Here is a 26946-nt window from a genome sequence, read left to right on the forward strand (position 1 = left end):
TTTATTATTTTTTTTTTTTTTCATATTCTCGCTTTTTATTGAAAGTTCCAGAAAACATTTTCACTTCTTCTTTTCCACATCCTGTTCAGCTGCCTCTTTGGCTCTCTTGGCCCTAATTCCAAAGAGACGAGCATTTGCACGAGCCATGCGTAGGCTGGCAAAAGCCTTGAAGTTCTTCTCTTCCTCTGTGATTATGCGGGCTTTCTCCTTCTTGTAGACATTCCTGATGGGCATAACGGGGCCCATCAACTGCGTTGCCAGCTTCAACTCTTCTGCAGAGCTGTCGCCTTTCTTGGGAGCAGAGGCCTTCCTTGGGAAGAGGATAAGTCTGGAGCGGTACTCCTTCAGTCTGCGCGCTAAACCGCCGGCCGTGCTAGCAACTACTGCCTCCTCTTGAGCAGGCGGTAGTTTTCCGGCTAGCGCGGGGGTTAGCGCAGGATGATAAGTTGCGCGCGTTAAACCCGCCTTCGCAAAAGGAGCCCTTAATCTGGAGGAATGGTATCAATTTGTATGGAAATATTATTGTGAATCTAATTGTAATGAATATCTCTTTGTATTATATTATTGTATTTTACTTGATTCCTTCAATAAAATTGTTATAAATTAGAAACATAGAAACCTAAGGGCAAATTCTATAAGAAGCGCCCAAAAGTTAGGCCCCCATGCGAGCACTTAGGCACGCTTAAGAGCAGGGATTCTGTAAGAAGGCACCTAACTCGTAGCCACGCCCACACCTAACCTGCATAGCGCCTATTGTTTTTGGAAGGCCGCCTAAATTTTTAGAGGCGCCTTGTTACAGATTCGCGCTTTCTTGATAGGCGCCTAGGTTTCAATCAGGGCTGATTACAAAGCTTAATTGAGCTTGTTCTTCAATTTAGATAGGCGCCTGTCTAGAGAGGCGCTGGTTACAGAATTTGGGCCTTAATGGCAGATAAAGGTGAAATGGCCCATCTAGTTTTCCCATCAGCAGCATCCATTATCTCCTCCTCTCCCTATTGGCTAAGACTCTTTACACCTGCATTGTGAGGTCATAGAGCTTTATGGTTATAGAAACATGATGGCAGATAAAGATCAGATGGCCCATCCATTCTGCCCATCCGCAGCATCCACTATCTCCTCCTCTCCCTATTGGCTAAGACTCTTTACACCTGCATTGTGAGGTCATAGAGCTTTATGGTTATAGAAACATGATGGCAGATAGAGATCAAATGGCTCATCCATTCCGCCCATCCGCAGCATCCACTATCTCCTCCTCTCCCTATTGGCTAAGACTCTTTACACCTGCATTGTGAGGTCATAGAGCTTTATGGTTATAGAAACATGTTGGCAGAAAAACATCAAATGGCCCATCCAGTCTGCCCATCCGCAGCATCCACTATCTCCTCCTCTCCCTATTGGCTAAGACTCTTTACACCTGCATTGTGAGGTCATAGAGCTTTATGGTTATAGAAACATGTTGGCAGATAAAGATCAAATGGCTCATCCATTCTGCCCATCCGCAGCATCCACTATCTCCTCCTCTCCCTATTGGCTAAGACTCTTTACACCTGCATTGTGAGGTCATAGAGCTTTATGGTTATAGAAACATGATGGCAGATAGAGATCAAATGGCTCATCCATTCCGCCCATCCGCAGCATCCACTATCTCCTCCTCTCCCTATTGGCTAAGACTCTTTACACCTGCATTGTGAGGTCATAGAGCTTTATGGTTATAGAAACATGATGGCAGATAAAGATCAAATGGCCCATCCATTCTGCCCATCTGCAGCATCCACTATCTCCTCCTCTCCCTAAGAGATCCCATGTGTGATAAGGTGTAACTTGTGTATGGGGGACAGTGAGTGGAGGGGGTATTTTATCTTTAATATAAAGTGGTAACTGTGTACCTGGAGCATTTCTTTTAACACACCCAAGGTTAGACATGATAGGCTCACCTTTTGCCTCACATATAGGGGACGGTGAGGCAGGGGTGTTTATTCTTAATCTAAAGTGATAAGGTGTGGGGTAATATTATAAACTTTTTTTTTTTCTACAAGTGAAAAGTGTTCAATGCTTATAAAGTAGGCATTTGGGATTGAGTATGGAGACATTGCAAACTCATTTTAGTATTTTTTAGCTGTGAATTTTAAGGCTTATTTGTACGTTTATTTTATTATGTTTTAAGATTATGTATGTATATTCTGTTAACCATTTAGCTGTAAACGGTATAGAAATTCTTAAATAAATAAATACCTATGCATTTTATGAAATATGCATGTTTGTGTGTACAATTATACCGGCTCCGTGCAAGAGTAAATTTACATGGTTGCTCCAATTCAGCCGTGTTGCAGGTTTCATGAAGCTACGTAATATCAGCCCATGAGGTACCTAGGCCTAGGCTGTCCTTACAAAATGTCTTAATCTTCCTACTTTAAATTTTTGTCCTTGTTATAAATCAGTATTTGGTCTGGCCCTTACATACTTGGTTTCTCAATTTAATCTGGATTGTTCTATTAGGCCCACGCGTAGAATTCATCTGGTCACCTATCCGACAATAAAGGCCTGCCACTACATAAGATTTCTGGACAGAACGCTCGCCTTCCAGGCAGGTAAATGGAACAATTGGCTGGGTAACATTATCACGCATTCCTCATCCTACTTCAGTTTTAGAAAATCAGTAAAAACGAATTTGTTTAATCGATTTGTCACCTAAGAATTTTATAGTTTTTCACTTCTTCCATTCTGTAAGCTTGTATTCGATGACTTTAAATTGCGACCATTTCGCTGAGTTATCTTGCGCTGAGTTATCCCTGCGCTCAATCGTCTTGCGCTGAGTTATCCCTGCGCTCAATTGTCTTGCGCTGAGTTATCCCTGCGCTCAATTGTCTTGCGCGGTGTTATATTTGCGCACTATTATGCTTGTGCTGATTTGTCTTGGCATTTTTGTCCGCGCTCTTTTGTCTTGCGCGCATTTGACCTGTCACCTTTCGCTGATTGTCCAGCACCTCTTGTTGTAAACTAGAGAGTTGCACGGGGACAGAAATCCCACCCATCCCCGCCCGTCCCCGCCAGGATCCTCTCCGTCCCCACCCATCCCCGCCAGGATCCTCTCTGTCCCCGCCCGTCCCGCTAGGATCCTCTCCGTCTCCAACCGTCCCTGCAAGGAATTACCTCCATCCCCACCCGTCCCCGCCAGGATCCTCTCCATCCCCACCCGTCCCCGCCAGGATCCTCTCCATCCCCACCCGTCCCCGCCAGGATCCTCTCCGTCCCCACCCGTCCCCGCAAGGAATTACCTCCATCCCCGCCCGTCCCCATAAAAAGCAGCAATTACTTCTGACAGGATCATCAATTCCACAGTTTCTTTTGTATTTGCGCTGCTGTTTTCCTTTTGGAATCTCTTTGGTGGAACCCTTTTTTTGTTTTCTGTTCAGGTAATTAACTTATAAACCCCCTCTTTTACTAAGGCTGATGTGTCCTTTATATTATATGGACGAACCCTGCTTCCAAAGCCTTCCATCCCCGTGGGAGTCCCGTTGGCTAGAGGGGGGTCCCCATGGGAGTCCCGTGGGCCAGAGGGGGGTCCCCGTAGGAGTCCCGTGGGTTAGGGGGGGATTCCCGCGGGAACCCCATGGGACCCGCGGGATTCCCGCGATCCCCGTTCCCGTGCAGACCTCTATTGTAAACCGCCTCGAACTATCATGGCTTTGGCAGTATATAAAAATAAAATTATTATTATTATTACTTAGATAACCTGGTGTAAAATGGCACCTCCATAGCTCATGTAGAGAGGAAAGCGAGGGAAGCAGACAATTTATCCATAATGTAACGTTACAGAATGCGACTTTTCTTCACATTCTAATGAGGATCTTGCAAGCTGTCACAGGATCTTGCAAGCTGAGATAGTAATCGGCTGACATAAGCAATCCCTTCCATGCTATAAACTTGCCATGCCCCACGCTGGGGACTCATTACACGCTACGCTTCCAAAACCGTTTAAAAATTTAATAACGTTTAAGATCTTACAGCTGTTCATTAATGTTTCACGAGCTCTTTGAAAGGAAGGTTTAGAGAAACGCCAAAGCTTATTTCTTTCCAACAGGCATTAGAATACGTTGAAATGCTTCGCAACAAACATAGCATAAAACACCCTTTCCCTTCACTGTTCCCCATACAGGAGTTACACTGTATCACTTTATATTAAGGACAAAACCACCCTTTCCCTTCACTGTTCCCCATACAGGAGTTACACTATATCACTTTATATTAAGGACAAAACCACCCTTTCCCTTCACTGTTCCCAATACAGGAGTTACACTGTATCACTTTATATTAAGGACAAAACCACCCTTTCCCTTCACTGTTCCCCATACAGGAGTTACACTGTATCACTTTATATTAAGAACAAATCACCCTTTCCCTTCACTGTTCCCCCATAGAGGAGTTACACTGTATCACTTTATATTAAGGACAAAAACACCCTTTCCCTTCACTGTTCCCCATACAGGAGTTACACTATATCACTTTATATTAAGAACAAATCACCCTTTCCCTTCACTGTTCCCCATACAGGAGTTACACTGTATCATTTTATATTAAGGACAAAACACCCTTTCCCTTCATTGTTCCCCATAGAAGAGTTACACTGTATCATTTTATATTAAGGACAAAACACCCTTTCCCTTCACTGTTCCCCATACAGGAGTTACACTGTATCACTTTATATTAAGAACAAATCACCCTTTCCCTTCACTTTTCCCCATAGAGGAGTTACACTGTATCATTTTATATTAAGGACAAAACACCCTTTCCCTTCACTGTTCCCCATACAGGAGTTACACTGTATCACTTTATATTAAGGACCAAACCACCCTTTCCCTTCACTGTTCCCCATAGAGGAGTTACACTGTATCATTTAATATTAAGGACAAAACACCCTTTCCCTTCACTGTTCCCCATACAGGAGTTACACTGTATCACTTTATATTAAGGACAAAACCACCCTTAACCTTCACTGTTCCCCATACAGGAGCTACACTGTATCACTTTATATTAAGAACAAATCACCCTTTCCCTTCACTTTTCCCCATAGAGGAGTTACACTGTATCATTTTATATTAAGGACAAAACACCCTTTCCCTTCACTGTTCCCCATACAGGGGTTACACTGTATCACTTTATATTAAGGACAAAACCACCCTTTCCCTTCACTGTTCCCCATACAGGAGTTACACTATATCACTTTATATTAAGGACAAAACACCCCTCCCCCAAGTGTTCCTCATATACGAATTACGCTATTTCACATTATATTAAGGATAACCCTCCCCCACCCCTCACTGTTCCACATATATAGGTTACACTATAACACTGAATTTAAGGATAAAATAGCCCCTCCCTCATTGCCACCCATATACGAGTTACATTGTATCTCTTTATATTATATTAAGGATAAAATGCTCCCTCCCCTTACTGTCCCCCATAGCCAAGTTATACTAATTTGATATTTTTGATAGACATCATTTCATGTTTTGCAAAATGATTTTGAGAAACTTATTTTCATAACAAACAGTCAAGAGAAAAACACGCCTTTGGAACAGCTGCAAAAATACTCCTTGGGCTTTTTTTTGGTTTTTTGTTTTTTTTTTTTGCTGTTGTTGTTGTTTTTAATTTGCACTTGTTTAGCTTTGATAACCATTAAAATCAGTCTATTTATAACCGCCAGTCTGCCAGAATAGGTCTGCCAGTCACATCAAAGCCAATTTTAAAAGCAGCAAACACGAAGGTAATTTTCTGGGGGTGCTTCTGAAATAGCACCTTCCCTGGTCATTGATACCGATGCACTCACTGTATCTTTGGTGCTAGTGGGGATGGCTCTAGAGAGGTTAAGTGAACATAGTGGGGTTAAGTGACACCATGAAGGTCATTTTGAATAGAGGGTCAAGAGTCAGTGCTTGCCAAATCCTGGTGTTAGGGGGGGGGAGAGAAGGGAGGATAATAGAATGCACCTTAATGCTTCCAGTCCTGGACGACTGCCAAGAAGTCAGATTTTCAGGATATTCCTAATGAATATGCATGGCAAAGATTTGCATACAGTGGAGGTAGCAGGCATGCAAATCTCTCTCATGCACATTTAGTAGAGATATCCCCAAAATCTGACTTCTTGGTGACCCTTGAGGGCTGGGAGTAAAGACAAAGGGGACGTATTGTTTGAGCATGTACAGGTCTAATTGCAGGTCTACATTTAAGGCAACTAATTTAAGGTATCTGACGCATGACTACGGAAGCGCCTAGGCATACGTAAGGATGCCTATGGCCACTTCTGGTGTAAGCCACATGTATGCTGGCCTTAGGCATCTGTAGATCCTCACAGTTCTGCGGTCTATAGGTTGGTTTTATGTTATGTTTTTATGTTAATTGGCCTTGGCAGCCAACTATTGGTATTATTAGTGTTAACTAGTGTTCAAGCCCGTTACATTAACAGGTGCTAGAGTATATGTCTGTCTATCTTTTTTTTTTTCCTTTGTCTCTCTCTCTCTCCGTGTACGCTGTCTGTCTGTCTGTCATTCTTTCTGTCTGTGTCTCTCCCCGGCCCCATGTCTGTCTTTCTTTCTGTCTCTGTCTCCCTTGCCCCCTGCCTGCCTGTATTTCTCTGTTGTGCCATGCCTGCCTGACTCTCTGTGACCCCCTTCCTATGTCCTTAGTGTCCCATTTTATGTCTTTAGTGCCCTCAGTGCCTCCTTCCTATGTCCTTAGTGTCCCATCCTATGTCCTTAGTGACCTCAGTGCCTCCTTCCTATGTCCTTAGTGCCCTCAGTGCCTCCTATGTCCTTAGTGCCCCCAGTGCCACCTTCCTATGTCCTTAGTGCCCCCAGTGCCTCCTTCCTGTCCTTAGTGTCCCATCCTAGGTCCTCAGTACCTCCTTCCTATGTCCTTAGTGCCCCTTCCTATGTCCTTAGTGCCCCCAGTGCCACCTTCCTATGTCCTTAGTGTCCCCAGTGCCTCCTATGTCCTTAGTGCCCCCAGTGCCTCCTTTCTATGCCCCCCTCACTGCCTTCCAGACTTTGTCCCCCCATGCCCAAAGCCAGCCAGCCTGCCTGCCTCCCTCCCTCCCCCCTGTACAACAGAACCTATCATTTTTCTATCCCTCCCTCCCATCCCCCTGTGCAGTAGAACCCTTAAGCAGCATATTTCCATCTCCCCCCGCCACTACTGCTGAAGTACAGCCGACCCCACTTACCCTCCCATCCGACCCTCCCACCGCGAGACGACAAGAAACCTCCCGGCTCAAGCAGCGTCCGCAGCACTCTAAACACGCTGCTTCACGGCCTTCTACTGCCCGTGATTCCCAGCTGCCCAGGAACCCCGTTACACTCTCGGTGCGCCTCCGGGTTCACGTGTACGGCCTGCACTGCACACTCCAAAGAGGGGAGCAGAAGGAATGGCGGTGGCGACAGCGGTTTCTTTCGCAGTGAGTGAGAGGGGGGAAGCTCTAGAGTGTTCCCTGCCGCCACGTTCTAAAATAGAATCTGGCCACGGATCACACACCACAGCGGCAGGGAACACGAAACCCTAAGTGCGCATGTGCGCTTAGGGTTTTATTATATAGGATTGATGCTTACAGTTGTAACTGATCTTAGGGCTAGATTTACTACCCTCCTTTGCATGCTCGATCCGTGGCTGATCCGTGCAGGCCTGACCAATTTACAAAACAAAAAAAAAATTAAAATGAGGGCGATCGGAGGAACCGCATGGATCACTAGTGTGCGATCCCGACACATCTAACAGCCATCTAGAACTGCGATTTTTTTTTTAAAAAAAACCTTTTACTAGCCCAGCGAGCCCGTGGTTTTAACCCGCTTAAACCCCGCAGGTTAAAACCACGGGCTCGCAGTGTGGGGAAGGGCAGGAGAGTCGGGGCAGGCAGGAGATCGGGGCAGAGAGCAGATCAGGGCAGGCAGGAGATCGGGGCCGAGACAGGGCAGCAGATCGGGGCAGAGAGCAGGGTGGCAGAAGGCAGGGCAGTCGGAAAGGACCTCAACAACTGGTCCTCAGCAGTCGCTTATTTTGAATCCGCCAGCCCAGTCAGTGTTGCTTTTTTTTATTTCCTGTCTATTTTTATTTCCTGTTTATTTATTTCCTGTCTATTTCCTGCTATTTTTATCACTTCCTGTCTGCATTCGAACGCTGTACATCTCATCCTCCAAGTCCAAATTCGTGGCCATTGAGATGCAGAAATCTGCTGCTTACTCTCAATGCTCCAAATGTCTCGAAGACTAGTTTTGGGGATTTTTTATTCAAGAATTCAGATATTAATTTATACCAAGCGTACCAAGTGGAACGTGTAAATTCTAGTGCACGGAGCTCATTAGGGGTCGTGGCCAGGAGAAGAGCCTGGACAGGTCATGGGCATTCCTAAAAGTTAGGCGCAGACTATTTATCAAGGCGGTTTGCTATTGCTTTCCCTGGCTAAGGCAAGGACGGAGACTTCAGTGGTTGGAACCTAAGAACAGAACTGGGCAGAGCTTTGGATTCTTGCCCAGAAATAGATAAGAAGAAGAAGAAAAAAAACCCAACAAATTTTTAGATTGAATCAGGTTGGGCAGACTAGATGGACCATTCATGTCTTTATCTGCTGTCATCTACTAGGTTACTAGGTTACTATGAAAGTGGGTGGATGGATGGTTAAGTTGGTGAATCCCAGTATGAGATTGGAATGCAGGTCATGAATTCAGTGGGCAAGTGACCTACCAATTCCACCACAAAGCATCATACAGGTTTGGTATGGGACAGAATCTTCAGGTGTACAGAAACGAAAGAACTTAACTGATGTTTGTGGAAACATACTGGAAATTAAACAAACCAGGGAAAATATTTTTTCGCACGTGTAATTAAACTCTGGAATTCGTTGCCGGAGAATATGGAAATCAGTTAGCTTAGCGGGGTTTTAAAAAGACTTGGATAATTTCCTAAAAGAGAAGTCCATAGGCCGTTATTGAGATGGCTTGGGGAAATCCACTGCTTTTTCCTAGGATAAGTAGCATAAAAATCTGTTTTACTACTTGGGATCTAGTTAGGTACTTGGGACCTGGTTTGGCCACTGGTTTGGTTCCTGGTTTGGTTCCTGGCCACTGGTTTGGCCACTGGTTTGGGACCTGGTTTGGTAGACAGGATACTGGGCTTGATGGACCTTCGGTCTGTTCTAGTATGGCAATTTTTATGTTCTTAAACTGGACATAAATTAGACAGGCCCTTCAAGACACGACATGTTCTCAGTTATGGCCCCACAATCATGGAATCTTTTACCACAATACATTAGAGAACTTAAAGACCTAACATTGTTTAAAAAAACGTTAAAAACCTTTCTCTTTAAAGATGCGTATGGATCTTAGGACACTGAAAAAATCGATTATTTTTTTAACCGTTACCCTGTTTTCTTTTTATTTATTTTTTTATTTTATTTATTTTTTATTTTTTTTTAACAGTTATTATAACCCCCCTTTTTTGTTCTTCCCTTTTATGTTTTTTCTTCTCTTCTATCAAAAATTGTAACTATTCCCCCTCCTAACCACACATGTCTTGTATGTCTTACCCACAAAATTATTTTAAACTTATGTCTACACTCAGTTTGTTAAGTGTGTTAAATTTTAACTAACAACAAATTTGTTTTTATGTCAACATTAACATTGTACTTGTTTAATTTATTAATATATGTTATTATTATTGTACATCGCCTAGTAATTTAAATAGGCGATTCATCAAGAATAAATAAACTTGAACTTGAACTTGAACTTTGTTTCAGGGCAACTTGTCCCTCAGCTCACCTCTCTACAGTCAGAGTTTGGGCTTAAGGTAGGTCAAACGTCTCAGAGTGAATGATCAAAGTGCAAAATGGAGGGTTAGATTTTCAAATAAGGAAGCTCCTTCTGTTTCTGACAGCTGCATTGTGGGTAAGGACAGAGAGAGCCCCCCACTGGCCACAGCTACCGAGAATGACTGGTTAGGGCTGAGACCCAGTAAAGTTGTTATAAGACAGAAGGCAGATAGCTGGAGAGAGCTGAGGGGAGATGCTGCTTCTGTCTGCTTCTCCTCCTGTGTATGCTCTGTCCCAGCCCAGGGGGGCAAAAGGAGGGTGAGTGTGACTGGCAGGCAAATCAGTGCCAGGGTGCGCCCCCCCCCCCCTCTCCCCCACCTCATGTGTACATTAAACAAACACAGCGGACAATCGGTGCCTAGCTGAGAGGTCCCACAGCAAGAGATGAGACATCCTTCCCAAACACTATCCCCCTCCCTCCCGTCCCCCACGCTCTAGCATCACTATCACCCCCTGGGCTTTTTTTTGAAGAAAAGCGAGAAAACTTTGCATTTTTTAATTTAAGAAAGTCCATAAATCAGAGCTGGGAATGACTTCAGATGGACACACAATAAATGTTACCTTGTTCTCACACTTAAGATCCCAGCCCCTGCTGTCTCTGTGGGGAGGGGAGGCACTCCCCCCCCCCCCCCATCCACAGCTGCTGACATCAGGCAAATTTTTACAGCATCTGACATCTCCACTTCCCCCCCACCCTCACCCCTTAGCCTGGCATCACTTTTGTTTCTTCTATCTAAGCAGCAGCAGGAATACCCAGTGGGGAAACGGAGCACTATACAGACACATATTCAGAAATTCACAGCCTCATACAGACCGACCCCCCTTGCAGGCATACCAACAGAGGATTTCACATCAGGGGTTGAAAATAAGACTGTCTGGCTTTGGAGACTTGCTTACAGTCATTTATTTACTGTAATATATGTTTATTGCAATTAGAGCTTCAATTCTAAGGCATCCATAAATTGCAAATTTAGGTCTTTATTTTCCAGTGAATTAGGGGGGTTTTAAAAGTTCAAGAATGAATGTTTGAGCAGGCCTTTGGGGTTGCCAACAGGTGACGTGTTGCACTCCTTTACATGTTTCATCTGTATGTCTTTCTATAAATTTGCTTTGATTTGAGTATGTTTGATGTTATTTTAGTTCTTTTATGGATATTTTGATAAAGAAGGGGACCACGAACAGATCAGAGAAAGTTATCATGCCGCTGTGCCGGGCCACGGTGCGCTCTCACCCGGAGTACTGCGTACAGCATTGGTCGCCGTACATGAAGAAGGACACGGTACTACTCGAAAGGGTCCAGAGAAGAGCGACTAAGATGGTTAAGGGGCTGGAGGAGTTGCCGTACAATGAAAGATTAGAGAAACTGGGCCTCTTCTCCCTCGAACAGAGGAGATTGAGAGGGGACATGATCGAAACATTCAAGGTACTGAAGGGAACAGACTTAGGAGATAAGGACAGGTTGTTCACCCTCTCCAAGGTAGGGAGAACGAGAGGGCATTCTCTAAAATTGAAAGGGGATAGATTCCGTACGAACGTAAGGAAGTTCTTCTTCACCCAGAGAGTGGTAGAAAACTGGAACGCTCTTCCGGAGGCTGTTATAGGGAGAAACACCCTTCAGGGATTCAAGACAAAGTAGATAAAGACAGGTTGTTCACCCTCTCCAAGGTAGAGAGAACGAGAGGGCACTCTGTAAAGTTAAAAGGGGACAAATTCTGTACAAACATAAGGAAGTTCTTCTTCAACCAGAGAGTGGTGGAAAATTGGAACGCTCTTCCGGAGGCTGTTATAGGGGGAAACACCCTTCAGGGATTCAAGACAAAGTAGATAAAGACAGGTTGTTCAACCTCTCCAAGGTAGAGAAAACAAGAAGGCACTCTTTAAAGTTAAAAGGGGATAGATTCCGTACAAACGTAAGGAAGTTCTTCACCCAGAGTGGTAGAAAGATGGAATGCTCTTCCGGAGGCTGTTATAGGGGAAAACACTCTCCAGGGATTCAAGACAAAGTTGGACAAGTTCCTGCTGAACCAGAACATACGCAGGTAAGGGTAGTCTCAGTTAGGGCGCTGGTCTTTGACCAGAGGGCCACCACGTGAGCAGACTACTGGGCACGATGGACCACTGGTCTGACCCAGCAGCGGCAATTTTTATGCTCTTATGTTCTTATGATTTGTGAACGGCTTTGACCTATTGGAAAGTAAAGGCAGAAAAGAAAGTGTCAACAAACTAGAAAATATAAATGAAAAAAAAAAGGTCATTTATTGGTGTTTTTGCACCATAGCTGGATGCCTTTTCCAGTGGAATCAAATAAGTACGTTTGTAACACTTATTCACCCTTTTGCTAACATGTGTTAAAACAGGCAGTCAATCTGCCCAATATTTAGTGCTATTTAGCTGACCGAGAATAGCCCCCGGCCTGCTAAATAGCGTTAAACTGGCTAACCATAAAACGTATTCAGCAGGAGATAACCAGTTATCTCTCACTGAATATCATTGGCCAAATGGCTAAGTTTAGTGGCCAGATAGACCTGACTAAATAGAATTCATCAACATCCACAGAGCTGTTGCAACCAGGTACTCAAGATGCAACATCGTCTTTCTATGATATCAGGTACTCAAGATGCAACATCGTCTTTCTATGATATCACATACCCAGGATGCAATATCATCTTTCTATGACATCAAGGTATAATGTTATCTTTCTATGTTATCAGATACCCAAGATGCAACATCGTCTTTCTATGATATCAGGTACCCAAGATGCAACATCATCTTTCTATGATATCAGGTACCCAAGATGCAACATCGTCTTTCTATGATATCAGGTACCCAGGATGCAACATCGTCTTTCTATGATATCACATACCCAGGATGCAATATCATCTTTCTATGACATCAAGGTATAATGTTATCTTTCTATGTTATCAGATACCCAAGATGCAACATCGTCTTTCTATGATATCAGGTACCCAAGATGCAACATCATCTTTCTATGATATCAGGTACCCAAGATGCAACATCGTCTTTCTATGATATCAGGTACCCAGGATGCAACATCGTCTTTCTATGATATCACATACCCAGGATGCAATATCATCTTTCTATGACATCAAGGTATAATGTTATCTTTCTATGTTATCAGATACCCAAGATATAACATCATCTTTCTATGACATCAAATACCAAAGATATAACATCAAGGCATAATGTCATCTGTCTACGATATCAGGAACCCATGATATAACACCGTCTTTCCATGACATCAAGGCATAATATCATCTTTATATGACATCAGGTACCCAAGAAGTTTATTGTTTGTTGTTTATTCATGTCCTTAATATACCACCTTCTTTGAGATCAGATCAAAGTGGCTTACACAGAAAATATAATAAAGCTGGGAACAGACAACTATAAAATTAATAGAAAATTTAATAATCAATAAGTATACACTTGTTTCTAAATGGATGGGAATGGATGGGAAGAGAGGAATGGAGAAACAAGCAAGGAATGAAATTACTCAAGCATGATCAAGCCTAGCAGCATGTAGGTCGATTCAAAATAAGAAGTTTTCTGTTGAACTTGAAAATTCTAAAACCAAAAGGAAGAAATATTTTTTTCACTCAGAGAATAGTTAAGCTCTGGAATGCGTTGCGGATAGCGTAGCTGGTTTTAAGAAAGGTTTGGATAATTTCCTGGAGGAAAAGTCCATAGTCTGTTCTTGACATGGGGGAAGCCATTGGAATGTTGCTACTTCTTGGATTTTGGCCAGGTACTAGGGACCTGGATTAGTCACCGTGAGACTGTGCTACTGGGCTTGATGGACCATTGGTCTGACCCGGTAACATAGAAACATAGAAAAATGACGGCAGATAAGGGCCATAGCCCATCAAGTCTGCCCACTTCACAGACCCACCCCCCTGAGTCTGCTCTCCTGGAGATCCCTCTCCTAATGACCCATCAGTAAGGCTATTCTTATGTTCTTACAATTCAGATCTAGCATAAGCAAGTAAGGCATTCCAAAATTTTGGAGCCAAAAAGAAAAATGCTGAATTCTTTCTGCGTTCACAATGAGTAAATGTAGGGAGCATTAAGCAATGGCTATCAAGAGAGCCCAATGAACCAAAACAAGCAGATGGTAAAACCAGGACTGATAAATATGAGGGAGTAAACAGATGGTAGGCCTTGAAAGCTAGGCATAATATCTTCAACTGAAAATGAAAATGTGCAGGTAACCAAAGTAGAGAGTGAAGCAGTGGAGTGACATAATCGTTCTTTTTCACATGACAGAGAAAGTGGCCAGCGGTGTTTTGAAGTATTTGAAGGCGATGTAGTTGACGTCTAGTGATACCAGCATGTAAAGAGTTACACTAATCCAGTCGGGAAATCACAAATGCATGGATAAGAGTTTGCACAGTAGCATAATACTGCCTTTCGAAGGCAATATAAAACACTGCTTTTCTATGGCATCCAGAATGCATCCATAAAACTCATCACTAATTCCCAAAAATTTGATCATGTGACGCCCCTTCTACAGAATGCCCACTGGTTGACAATATCCCATCGGATTACTTATAAAATAATCTTGCTGTGTTTTAAAATACGACAATCAAACTTACCAGCAGTCCCAGATAAACTCCTACTACCAAATACACCGTTGAGAACTTTACGATCTGCAGATCACAATTTACTTGTACAGTGGTGCCTCGCATAACGAACGCCTCGCACCGCGAACGCTGCACACAACGAACTTCATGTCTTGATTCATACAACGAACTTCGTTTCACACAACGAAGTCGCCCGAGCTGCGTTACTCACTGCGCTTAACTGCCCTCTCTCACTGCCCTTCGCCTGGCTCCCTGTGCAGTGGCGGACCGTCGGCTCGCCTCCTTTTATGGAGGGGCCCGGCGCCTACTGCTGATGCGTTGGGGGGGCGGAGCTACTCTCGCCGCTTCCCCGATGCTAGAAAAAAAAAAAAAAAAAGAAAAGTTAAGTCCCAGTTTTTGCCGCTGAGACTCTGCCCTCTCTCACTGTATACAGTCGTCCTTTTAAGATAAACTCAATATTTTTTATATATCATGGCTTCTAAAAAAAGCAGGAAGGTGATTTCTGTTGAAATGAAACGGGAAATAATTAGAAGGAGTGAATGTGGGGTAAAACAGTGTGACCTTGTCAAAGAGTTTGGCCTCAGCAAGACCACCATTTTCACTATTTTGACAAATTTATCTTTTTTTATGTCATCTTAGCATATTTTATGCTGCAGAACAAATTATTTTTTTTAACATGTATTGTTATGGGAAAACGCGTTTCACATAACGAACTTTTCGCATAACAAACTTGCTCCTGGAACGAATTAAGTTCGTTGTGTGAGGCACCACTGTAATTCCCTCCCTAAAAGTCATTAATACGCGAAGAAATGAAATAATCATAATTCATGCTCCGCAGTTATGGAATATTTTTTACCCTCTCATCTTAGAGAAGAACAAAGGCTCGATCGCTTTAAGAGCAGCTTAAAGTCTTTTTTATTTCAAGATGCTTTTCACACTTAAGTATCACACTTAAGTATGATACTTCTTTTGAAAGAAGTATACAACGCAGGAGACATCAGAGATTCCCCCTGTCAAGTGTCAACCCTTTATGTGCTTCCCTAGACTGCTCTCTTTACTATAACTACTGTAGTTCCACCCCTTTCCCTGTCGTATCATGTTGGTCCTTGTGTGATTTGAGATGTATTCTTATTTTATAACAATGTACCCCGTTTTAAAGTGCACATCGCTTAGAAGTATTATAAGCGATATAATCCCATTGTAAATAAACCTGAAACCCGATCAAGTACTCAAGGCATAATGTCATTTTTCTATATCAGGTACCGAAGATATAACACCGTCTTTTTACACGAGTGTGTAGATATTCAAACCAGGAGTGTGTGGTGCAGTGGTTAGAGCCACAGCCTCAGCACCCTTAGGTTGTGGGTTCAAATCCCTCACTGCTCCTTGTGACCCTGGCAAAGGGCTAGATTCACTAAGCAAACCGATCGTGCACTAATCGATTTGCGACCCCTTTGCAACCCGAGTCACTAACCCCTGTGCCGATCCGATTCTGATCTGTACATGCAAATGAGGGGGAGTGGCATGCAAAGTAGGCTGGGATGCGATTCACTAAACCAATCTGGGACGCTGGCTGATCAACAGAAGGAGCGACTTCTGGGGACCAATCGCACACTTCCCTGCCGACTCTCCTGCTCCATTGCCGCCCTGATCTTCCAGCCTTGCTCTCTGCCCTGACCCTCCTGCCCCAATCTTCCAGCTCTGATCTCTGCTCCGAATCTCCTGCCCTGATCTTCCAGCCCTGCTGTCTGCCCCAATCTCTGCTCCGATTCTCCTGCCCTGACTCGAGCCCATACTTTAAACCCACGGGTTAAAACCACAGGCTCGTGAGTAAAAAGTAATTTAAATTTTTAAAACACAGACAAGTAGATGGTCTGTGCGTGCGTCTGGATCGCTGGAGAGCGATCCGTGAAGTCGGCGGGGGGCATTCCTCCGATCGCTCCCATTTGAATACAGGTCCATTGTGAATCAGTCAGCCTGCTTCGGATCAGACACGGAGCGAACTGACTCGGCCAGGTTAGTGAATCTAGGCCTAAGTCCTTTAATCCCCCCTCATTGCCCCAGGTACACTAGATAGAGTTTGAGCCCCCCAGGACGGATAGGGAAATATGATAAAGTGCCTGAATGTAAAACCACTTAGGATGTAAATAAATATCAAAGTCACTATTCATTGTGTGACTTTGGATATGGGAAACCACTTGAGGATGTGTGTAAAGACTTCCTCATACTGATCTGGCTCTGGAATCTCAGAAGGAACGACCTGGAAGGAAAAGAAGATGAAAACTCATCAGCAAACGCAGCTTTTCTCTTTTCTCCATGCCGCGCTTCTGCATTCTTGCCTCTTTGCTCCACTGGGGTCTCATATTTCTGTGACCCTCCTCCCCCCACTCCTTCTCTTCATATGCTTGCTTCTTAATTATCACCTTCTGAAGAGGATGGGGCTTCTAGCCCTTCTCCCTCTACTGTAAGAGAGCTAATTAGTTCCATTATATAATACGTGTTTTGTGTGTGTGTGTGCACGTATAAATGAAATTTGAGCTCATTCTAAGATTTTGCCATCTGAAGTACAAAAATATAATTCGCACCGATGCAGACTTTCTTGAAGTGAGAGAGCAACCCCAAATGGTGTCAGGTCAAAAGCGCGCCGGGACAAAGGCGCGCGCAGACAATTGAGCGCAGTGCGGAGACGCACGCCGCAGAAAATTACTGTTTTTAGGGCTCCGACGGGGGGGGGGGGTCGTGGGGGGGTAACCCCCCCACTTTACTTAATAGAGATCGCGCCACGTTGTGGGGGCATTGTGGGGGGTTTGGGGGGTTGTAACCCCCCACATTTTACTGAAAACTTCGCTTTTTCCCTGTTTTTAGGGAAAAAGTTAAGTTTACAGTAAAATGTGGAGGGTTACAACCCCCCAAATCCCCCCCAACGCCGGCGCGATCTCTATTAAGTAAACTGGGGGGGCTCCCCAACAAAACCCCCCGTCGGAGCACCTAAAAACTGTAATTTTCTTCGGCGCACGCCTCCGTCTTGCGCTCAGTTGTCGGCGCGCGCCTTTGTCTTTCGCGGGGTTGTCTATGAACCACCCCAAATACTGCTCACACTTACCAGTAAGTCTGCGGTAAATCCAGCAGAACCCTGAGCATCCCAAAGCATGTAAACAGCGGAAGAGAACCCTCTGGAAAGGGAGAGGTTTAAGGCGTGGCCTGGTGGTTAGAGCTGCCGCCTCCGGGCAGCCGGTTCCATCTCAGGGCTGCTCCCCGTGACCTTAGGCGAGTCGCCCAACCCCCAAACCACAGAGGTAAATGAAGTCTGCGCAAGCACCAAAGGGAGCAGAGTACGCCAAGGTTCTTCAAACCAACCACATTTTAATAGCCACCGTATAAATAGAAAATGCTCATACATAAGAACATAAGAATTGCCGCTGCTGGGTCAGACCAGTGGTCTATCGTGTCCAGCAGTCGGCTCCCGCGGAGGCCCATAGGTCAAAGCCCAGCGCCCTCCCATGGACCTCTTGAAATGTTCATTGGGACGAGAAGCGTATTCCACGTGCTGCTCGCGCTCGCCTCGGCTCCTTTCTGACATCACTGTGTGATCACAGTCGTGTTTTTATCCTGCTTGTTTTCATTTGACAATGGCATGGGATGACATGGGATATCTGATTGACAATTCCCATGTCATTTCAAATGAAAGCACATTCCTCCTTGGAGATGCCCAAAAAACCTCTAACGAGAGATTGCCAGAGACACACTTTTTATTCTACCCTAAGTATTTAAAATAGTGCAGATTAATGATGCACCTACAGCAGTGGTCTAAAACTCACCAAGTACTATTTTGAGGCCCTCGGTATGTTTATCATAATCACAAAAGTAAAATAAAAGTTTCTTGATCCTATGTCTCGTTAGCTTTAAATGACAATATTATTATTAAGACTTAGCCAACAGGAAAGATTTATAAACTATAAAGAGTTTTATCTCATGCAAAAATGTCATTTCTTTAATAAGACATTAACTATTTTTTCTGCGGCCCTTCAAGTACCTACAAATCCAAAATGTGGCCCTGCAAAGGGTTTGAGTTGGAGACCACTGGCTTAAATGTAACCATGACATCCTGTTTGCCTTTGAGATTGTGATGTCATAATGCCTCATTCCACCAATAAGAGCCAGCCTCATCAGTGATGTCACAATGGCTTGATTGTCCTGTTCTCCCCTCTGCCCTCCAACCCAGCCAGCAGATTAACTGTTCCCCTTAACTCAGTGGTCTCAAACTCACGGCCCGCCAGGTCCTATTTTGAGGCCCTCAGTCTGTTTATCATAATCACAAAAGTAAAATAAAACCGTTTCTTGATCCTATGTCTTGTTAGCTATACATGACAATATTATTATTATTAAGACTTAGCCAAAAGGAAAGATTTATAAACTATAAAGAGTTTTACCTCATGCAAAATTGTCATTTCTTTAATAAGACATTAACTATTTTTTCTGAGGCCCTCCAAGTACCTACAAATCCAGAATGTGGCCCTGCAAAAGGTTTGAGTTTGAGACCACACTGACCTACAGAGATCCCACTCAGGTCACAACCCCAAACACTAGTTTTGAGATCCCATTTGGAGTTCCGACACACAGTTTGAGAAGCTGTGATCTAGAACAGTGGGAAAAGAGAAAACAGTTATCTATTGAAATATGAATATTTCAGATTTCTTCCATAGTTGATATGCTACCTATTAACACGAGAGAATCAGAGAAGTACGATCCTCAGCCTGTAAGACAGAAGCCAGCGGAGAATTTCACCGGCCCTGTATCTTTAAGCTTGACTTTCGCTTTACCACTCTTTGCTGCCTAGGACCCCCACCATTCCTCCCCACCCCCAACACATTGGTTAGCATCTACCATCTGCGCACTTGTAAGGTGTCAAAGCAAGCATCTGGGAGGCAGAAGAGCTGCGAAGAGGAAAGACGAGAAGGACGTTCAGGGTGGCTGTATCTGCCATCACACCAAGGATCAACCTGCCTATTCCCTTCCTTTAGGCCCTCCATCCATAAATGTATAGTATGGTTCTCTTCTCAAATGGCACCTCCTCCCCCCTCCCCCACCCACACACACACTTTTTGCAGGTTTTTTTTTTAAATCTATAACATTTTATTGAAGGAAATAAGTAAATATAATATAATACAAATAGATTTTCATTTCAAATAGAATCACAATTATGATATTTTCATACAAATTTCTATCATTCCTCCAAAATATATTTCCGTACGACCCAGTTTTTTTTTTTACTGAAATATTTTTATTAGAGAGTAAATATAGGAAAATGAACATTGTTTTCGAAATTCAAATATGCCTTATAGGTTGCAGCCTATCCTTTCCCCGAGTCAGTGTCTTTTCTAAAGAGGGGCCCATGGAAGAGATTTTCCAAGAAAAAAGGGCACTTCTAGGGCTGGCCTAACTGTTAGACAAGTCAAGGCAGTTGACAAGTCAAGGGGTAGCAGCTTCTCGGAGGCAGGAAAAGCAGTTGAAGTTAAACACCACAATAGGTCCTGAGTCCCAGTGGTGTAGCCATGGGTGGTCCTCTATGGGCACAGGCCCACCCAGCAGCGGCACAACTAGTTTGTGGCTGGCAGGGATCCCCATGCTCTGCCATCTGAAGAGCCATGTTCATGGGACTAGGAACTTGCATCAGATGGAAGGCTCTGGGCTGGCAGGAGCAGCCAGTATGAGTCGCTGCATGCTGCCAGCCCAACACTGAAGGATTTAAAAAGGTACCATGGGGTTAGGGGGCTGAAGTTAAAAGATGTCCGACTGCCTGAGGGGTGGGCGAGGGAGATGCCAGGTGGGTGGGGCTCTAGCCTGCCCAAAATTGGATGCCTGGCTATGACCCTGGGTTAGGGTTATCAAAGTGGCGGGTGCCTGCACCCCTTTCTAACTTTGGCGTCAGCAGCCACCAACTCGCTGCCCATGTCCACATCAACGCTCTCTCTTCCCGATGTCACTTCTTAGGCGCGGGTCCCCAGAAGCGACGTCAGACGGAGCGCCAAAGCCGGCTGCTCGTGCCAAAGTTATAAAGCTATGGGGGAAGGAAAGGGATGCGCGGGCAGCGGGGAAGGATGGGAAAGGGGGGAGGGGTGCCGTCACCCCGGCCAGACTGCCCCTCCCCCTTACTATGCCACTGAGTCTAGGGGATCCGAAATTGAATCGAGGCAGGGCATAAGACTGAAGATTCACCTAGGCCAGGTGTAGGCAATTCTGGTCCTCGAGAGCCGGAGCCAGGTCAGGTTTTCAGGCTAGCCACAATAAATATGCATGAGATAGATTTGCATCTCATACATATTCATTGTGGGTATCCCGAAAACCTGACCTGGCTCTGGCTCTCGAGGACCGGAATTGCCTTCCCCTGGCCTAGGCACCCAGCATCCTTATACAAGCTCTGGGTGCTTCTTGTGCTGCCAGTCAACATGTGGGACCTTGTTATTTGCCATAAAGAGCAGGTTTCACCTCAACAAGTTTCCTCTCCACCTTCTTCCCTCCCTCCCTCCCTCCCCACCCCAAGCAAAATAATAAAAAAAGGAGTGAAATGATAGATCTGTGAGGATTTACCGTTGGGCCCTGAAACAACACACGTAGTGGGTGGTCTGATCCGGAGCCAGGATAAGTTACATCGACATTGGTCTTGTAACTCATCTCTCTCGCCAGCAGAAGGAAGCAGAGGACCCAGAATCAGAGAGCTCAGAAGCCATGAGCACTTAAGAGGCTCTCTCACCTTTCTAAATTTTGGCAGCCGAACTGACAGTTTTTCCTCCCTAAATTAGAGGTAGTATTAGTGGACTTCTTCATCTGTGGGGAAATTGTGGTTGCCTCTGAGAAATTGCTGGCTTAAATACTACAATCTCTCCGGCGGAGCCTGAGGCATTGGCCACACAAATTCAGACTAAAGCAATATACAGGCACCGGGAGGGGGGGGGGGAGAAACCAACCCACAGAGATGGAGACTCTGTGTTAGACATGCTGGGCTGAAATTTGCAGGTAGGCCGCAAAGCCTGCCAGCAGCCTGTACTGCCTTCAGCTTTGGGCAAGCTTGGGGCCCCGGGCAAGTGCCTCGTTTGCACCCCACTAATGCCAGCCCTGCTGCAAGAACTCAGGTACTCAAAATACTGTAGGACAAGGCCGGATTTAACATGTCAGTGCCCATAGGCAAGACCGGAGAGCAGTGGAGAAAATAATTTGTTCCCTACAGATCATGATGCTAAAGCAAGTGGAATCAAGCCCCCATTTAGTCCAAGCACTTGGTGTCTTCAAAAACTGGTACCTCACCCAGATGCCTAAGTTGTAAATACCTAAATGCAGGGCTGCCAGAGGCTCCAGTGAAACAGAGAGAGTGCAGGGGCTGAAAATGCTGAAATGCTGCAGGAGACATGCTGGCTACGAAAAACAGGCCGTGGGCTTTAAGTGGCCCCTTGCTGAGTCTTTGTGTGCCTGTGTCCTGTTGCCAAGTGATGGGGTTGCTGTGGTTACCATCCCACGGGGCCCTTCGGCCCTTAGTCAACATTCACAGGTTAGGCTCAGCAGCAGGTTTTCTGCCCAAAAGTGGTTATGAGGCAACTATATTTCCATGTATCTCGGGCTGACATCAGTGTCTGTGCGACAAAGAGCTGGAAATAGAGCTTCACGCTGGCTTCTCTCTGTGTCCTCAGCCAACTGTTGTGAGGTGCTTGTCCATGAGGATGGACACAGTGTCTGCTCATCCCGCGCTCCTTGTCCAGTCATAGAAAATTCACAATTACGAGGAGCCCTTCCTGTGGGTTACGTTTCTATGCCAGGTCGATCAACACAGAACCATGCATCCTTGGGTTTTCATTCTCACACTCCCTCCTTCACTCCCCCCCAGCATTCCTCGTATGAGGAAAGACTAAAAAGGTTAGGGCTCTTCAGCTTGGAAAAGAGACAGCTGAGGGGAGATATCATTGTAGTCTACAAAATCCTGAGTGGAGTAGAACGGGGTACAAGTGGATCGATTTTTCACTCTGTCAAAAATTACAAAGACTAGGGGACGTTCGATGAAGTTACAGGGAAATACTTTTAGAAACCAATAGGAGAAATTTTTTTTCACTCAGAGAATAGTTAAGCTCTGGAACGCGTTGCCAGAGGTTGTGGTAAGAGTGGATAGCATAGCTGGTTTTAAGAAAGGTTTGGATAAGTTCCTGGAGGAAAAGTCCATAGTCTGTTATTGAGAAAGACATGGGGGAAGCCACTGCTTGCCTTGGATCGGTAGCATGGAATGTTGCTAGTATTTGGTTTTATTGCCTGGTACTAGTGATCTGGATTGGCCACCATGAGAACAGGTTACTGGGCTTGATGGACCATTGGTCTGACCCAGTAAGGCTATTCTTATGAGAGTCCCACACTCCCTGTTGTGAACCCTAGCTCAATATGAGTTTAACCCTTGTTTGTCCATTGAGCATTAAGTGGTCAAGTAGTGGGCGTTTTGCTCACCAGTGATGGCGTTATTCCCAGACATTCAAAGCTGGAACCTGTGGCTTTATGATATTGAAATCAATAGGTTATTGTAACTTCTTTATATATGTACCCTGCCTAGAACTAATGATTAAGCAGGTAATAAATGTCACAATTAGATTAGATCCAGTTATTTTTAAGCCAGTTAAGACATAACCACTTGAGTTAATATTCAACACTTAAGCAGCCATGGGTCGTAACCAGAAGCATAGCTGGACCTCAGTTTTAAGGCAGGCCTGGGGGGTGGACTGGGCGGGCCCGACCCACGCAATTGCTTACCGCGCTGCCAAAACAGTAAAAATACTTTGGCTGGTGGGGATTCCTGGGCCCTGTCGGCTGAAGAGTCCATTCTGGAGTCCTGAGCGGACTCAGCTAGCCTGCGGTCAGCAGGGTGTTTCCATCTACTGACACCACCACTCCCTCTCCCCCTCAGCGCATGCTCAGTTCAATTGTCATCCCACATGCACGTATGCACAGGGGTTCCAAGTGAAGTGAGTATGCGTGGAAGGGAGGGGGAGTGTTGTCATGGATAGCTGGAAACGTGCTGCTGACTGCCGGAATGAAGCTGCATGGGACTCCAGAAAGGACTCCAGCTGATGGGGCTTGGAGATCCTGAACTTGGAAGAAACATGATGGTAGATAAAGGCCAAATGGCCCATCTAGTCTGCCCACCATTAAGAACATAAGAATAGCCTTACAGGGTCAAATCAATGGTCCATCAAGCCCAGTGGCCCGTTCTCACGGTGGCCAATCAGGTCACTAGTACCTGGCCAAAACCCAAGGTGTAGCAATATTCCATGCTACCAATACAGGGCAAGCAGTGGCTTCCCCCTTGTCTCTCAATAACAGATTATGGACTTTTCCTCCAGGAACTTGACCAAACAATGCTAATTGCCACTGGGTGGGCCTGAAGAGACACTGGGTGGGCCCCTGCCACCCAGGCCCACCTGTGTCTATGCCAAAGGGTTTTTTTTGGGTTAGGACTCATGTTTGAGTCCTAGCGACTTGATGAATTACAGATCTAAAAAGAAATCAGTTTTGTGCTAGGCCGGAAAGGTCCTCCAGCGTCATCCCCATGATTTGTTTTCAACGTGTACAGCCATCTGATTGCAGGTCGCCCTCATCGCCTGGTTCCTTCGATCTTCCCAAACACGAAGTCCTTCTCCAGTCATCTTTCTCTTCTGACAGTGCAACCAAAATAAGTCAGTGGTAACCTCATCATTTGGGCTTCGAGTTTGATCTCTTCCAGAGTCCACGGGTTACCACATTAAAGTAAGACAGACTTTTCTGCGGTCAAGCGCTGACTCTGCCTCTGGAACGCTCCCAACCGAGCTAGCTTCGAGTTCACCATTAACTGCGATATTCAGCAATTGGCGATATTCCCCCGGCCAAGTGATTTAACCAGTCAACAGCTGGTTTAATTGCTTTGAATACTGGGCTATAGGTGGCTTACTAAATGTACTACTGCACCTTATCATTTCTGTAGCACTACTGATGTATATATGTTCTCGGTCCCTAAAGGGCTCACTATCTAAAGTGGGGGAGTGGGGGGTTCCTCTGGGGCAATGGAGGATTTAAGTGACTTGTCCAGGATCACAAGGGACTGCAGTGGGACTCAAACCCAATTCCTCAGGATCTCGGCCCATAAACTAACCATTAGGCTACCTTTGCTGGGGTCACGGCCAGGGCTGGGGCCTGGAAGGCCAGAGGACACCGTAAATCCCACACACGGCATACTTCTCTCACTCAGTAACATAGTTCAGGTCAGCGTTTGCAGATTCCAGCTACATATTTATTCAGCTTGTTAAAATATCAACACAGGACTTCTTTCAGGAACTATTTACTGTCACACAAAGTATTCAAGGTAAATCTTTTTTTCCAAGAGGGGTCATAAAACCATATTTAACAGTTGCTTTATCTGGCTCGTTGGTATATTAGAAGTTTGCCTTGGAAAACTCTTACTGGGTCTTTTTTTTATATACAGTGGTGCCTCGCATAACGAACGCCTCGCACAGCGAACGCTGCGCACAACGAACTTCACGTCTTGCTTCCTACAACGAACTTCGTTTCACACAACGAAGTCGCCCGAGCTGCATCCTTCCGCGCAGGCACCGCGCTTAACTGCCCTCTCTCCGCCTGGCTCCCTGTGCAGTGGCGGACCGTCGGCTCGCAGGGGCCCGGCGCCTACTGCTGATGCGTTGGGGGGGGGGGCGGAGCTACTCTCGCCGCTTCCCCGATGCTAGAAAAAAAAAAAAAAATGAACAGTCAAGTCCCAGTTTTTGCCGCTGAGACTCTGCCCTCTCTCACTGTAAAATTAGACTCTACTTAGTCTGTCTTTAAATTTAAAAAATGTGTGTTGTTTTAAAAAACAATTATGTTTTTAGATGTATCTAAATAAAAATAATAACAAAAAATTTATCTTTTTTTATGTCATCTTAGCATATTTTATGCTACAGAACAAATTATTTTTTTTAACATGTATTGTTATGGGAAAACGCGTTTCACATAACGAACTTTTCGCATAACAAACTTGCTCCTGGAACCAATTAAGTTCGTTGTGTGAGGCACCACTGTATATAAATCTTTATTAATTTTCAATTCGAGAACAGTGCATTAAAAAGATACATACAATTAACTTAATAGACAGCACTTACATTCGATCAATGAATACTACAAAATATATTATCCCCCCCATCCCTCCCTCCCTGGATGTGCAAATCAAATAGAAAATAAAGGCATAATTCAACGAATCAGAGTTAACAAAATTCGTCAATGGACCCCTTGTTCATTTAAATAGTTTATTATTACTAGGGGCTCCTTTTATCAAGCCGCGCTAGCGGGGTTAACATGTGCGACTTTTCATCACGCGTTTAACCCCTGCGTTGGCCAAAAAAACTACCGTTTGCTCAAGAGGAGGCGGTAGCGGCGGTTTAGATTTGGTTCGCCGAAATCCTGGCTCCATGGCCACGCCCTGTACCGCCTTCAACCCCCCCCTGCCCCGTTCCACCCCCAGCCAAGCCCCCAGTCACACCTCCGTGGCTCGTCAGGGCAGCATGTGGAGGACCTCCGCGCGGGCGCGGAAGTGGATGCAATGAAGTCGCGGTGCGTGTGCGCACGCGTAAGACTTCATCACGCCGAAGTTTGCGCACCCGCGGAGGTCCTCCGCAGGTTGCCTCAACATCGGACACTCCCATAACCCGGACAAACTGCTGGGGTTTTGAAAGTCCCTCCGGGCACCCGGACACATCCTCTGCAAAGAGGACGTGTCCGGGTTTTCCCGGACAGCTGCTAACCCTACCTAAGAAGGTAGCGTGGAGGTATAAGTATCCTTGGACTTGGCTCAGTAACTTTAGAGGTTCGGCCACTAATTCCTATTTCTTCCCCTGTACCCCGGCTGTGCTAGTCACAAACTAGAGAATGACACGGTGACAAAATTCATCACTGTTCTCGTCCCTGCGGATAACTGCGGGAAACCATCTTCATGTCATTCTTTGAGGAGAGAGGGAAGAATCAGAGTTTGAATGGCCACAACCACTGACCCTCGAGCTTTGCTTTGAAGAATGCTGGTGTAGAAGGACTGAGGTTGAGATAGACACTAAAGAATGACAGTCTCTGGTATCCAGATATTGTGATGTCATAATGCCTCATTCCACCAGTGCCGAAGAACCAATCACATCAGTGATGTCACAATGGCTTCATTATCCTTGGTTCCCATAAGAATCAGAGTATGAATGGCCACAACCACTGACCCTCAAGCTTTGCTTTGAAGAATGCTGGTGCAGAAGGACCGAGGTTGAGATAGACACTAGAAAATGACATGGGATTATTTCCCGCGGTTATCCGCGGGGACGGGAACGGTGATGAATTTTGTCACCTTGTCATTCTCTATCACAAACTCCCCATTTGTATTTAGAGTGCTGAGGTCAGGGGGGGAGGGGGGCGGACAGAAAGTCAAAGACATAACCTCTCCCATGGGCTAGGGTTTTCTAG

General features: G+C 45.1%; 1 protein-coding gene across 1 annotated transcript; it reads right to left on the reverse strand.

Annotated features, from left to right (window-relative positions):
* Positions 1-24691, reverse strand: LOC117349770 (60S ribosomal protein L13-like). The gene is made up of 2 exons (XM_033923363.1): positions 24622-24691; positions 1-356 (listed from the first exon to the last, which is right to left on the reverse strand). Exons 1-2 carry the CDS (start codon positions 24689-24691, stop codon positions 61-63), a joined length of 366 nt encoding a protein of 121 aa, XP_033779254.1. The 3' UTR covers positions 1-60.
* Between the last annotated feature and the right edge of the window lie 2255 nt (positions 24692-26946).

Source organism: Geotrypetes seraphini, chromosome 16, assembly GCF_902459505.1.
Source record: "Geotrypetes seraphini chromosome 16, aGeoSer1.1, whole genome shotgun sequence".
Lineage (NCBI taxonomy): Eukaryota > Metazoa > Chordata > Amphibia > Gymnophiona > Dermophiidae > Geotrypetes > Geotrypetes seraphini.

Excerpts from the sequence above, each read along its gene's own strand:
- LOC117349770 (XM_033923363.1), bottom strand. The coding sequence starts at position 24,691 with ATGCCGTGTGTGGGATTTACGGTGTCCTCTGGCCTTCCAGGCCCCAGC. Across the intron at positions 357-24,621 it reads TGGCCGTGACCCCAGCAAAG|CGCGCAGACTGAAGGAGTAC; the intron begins GTAGCCTAATGG and ends CCGGCGGTTTAG.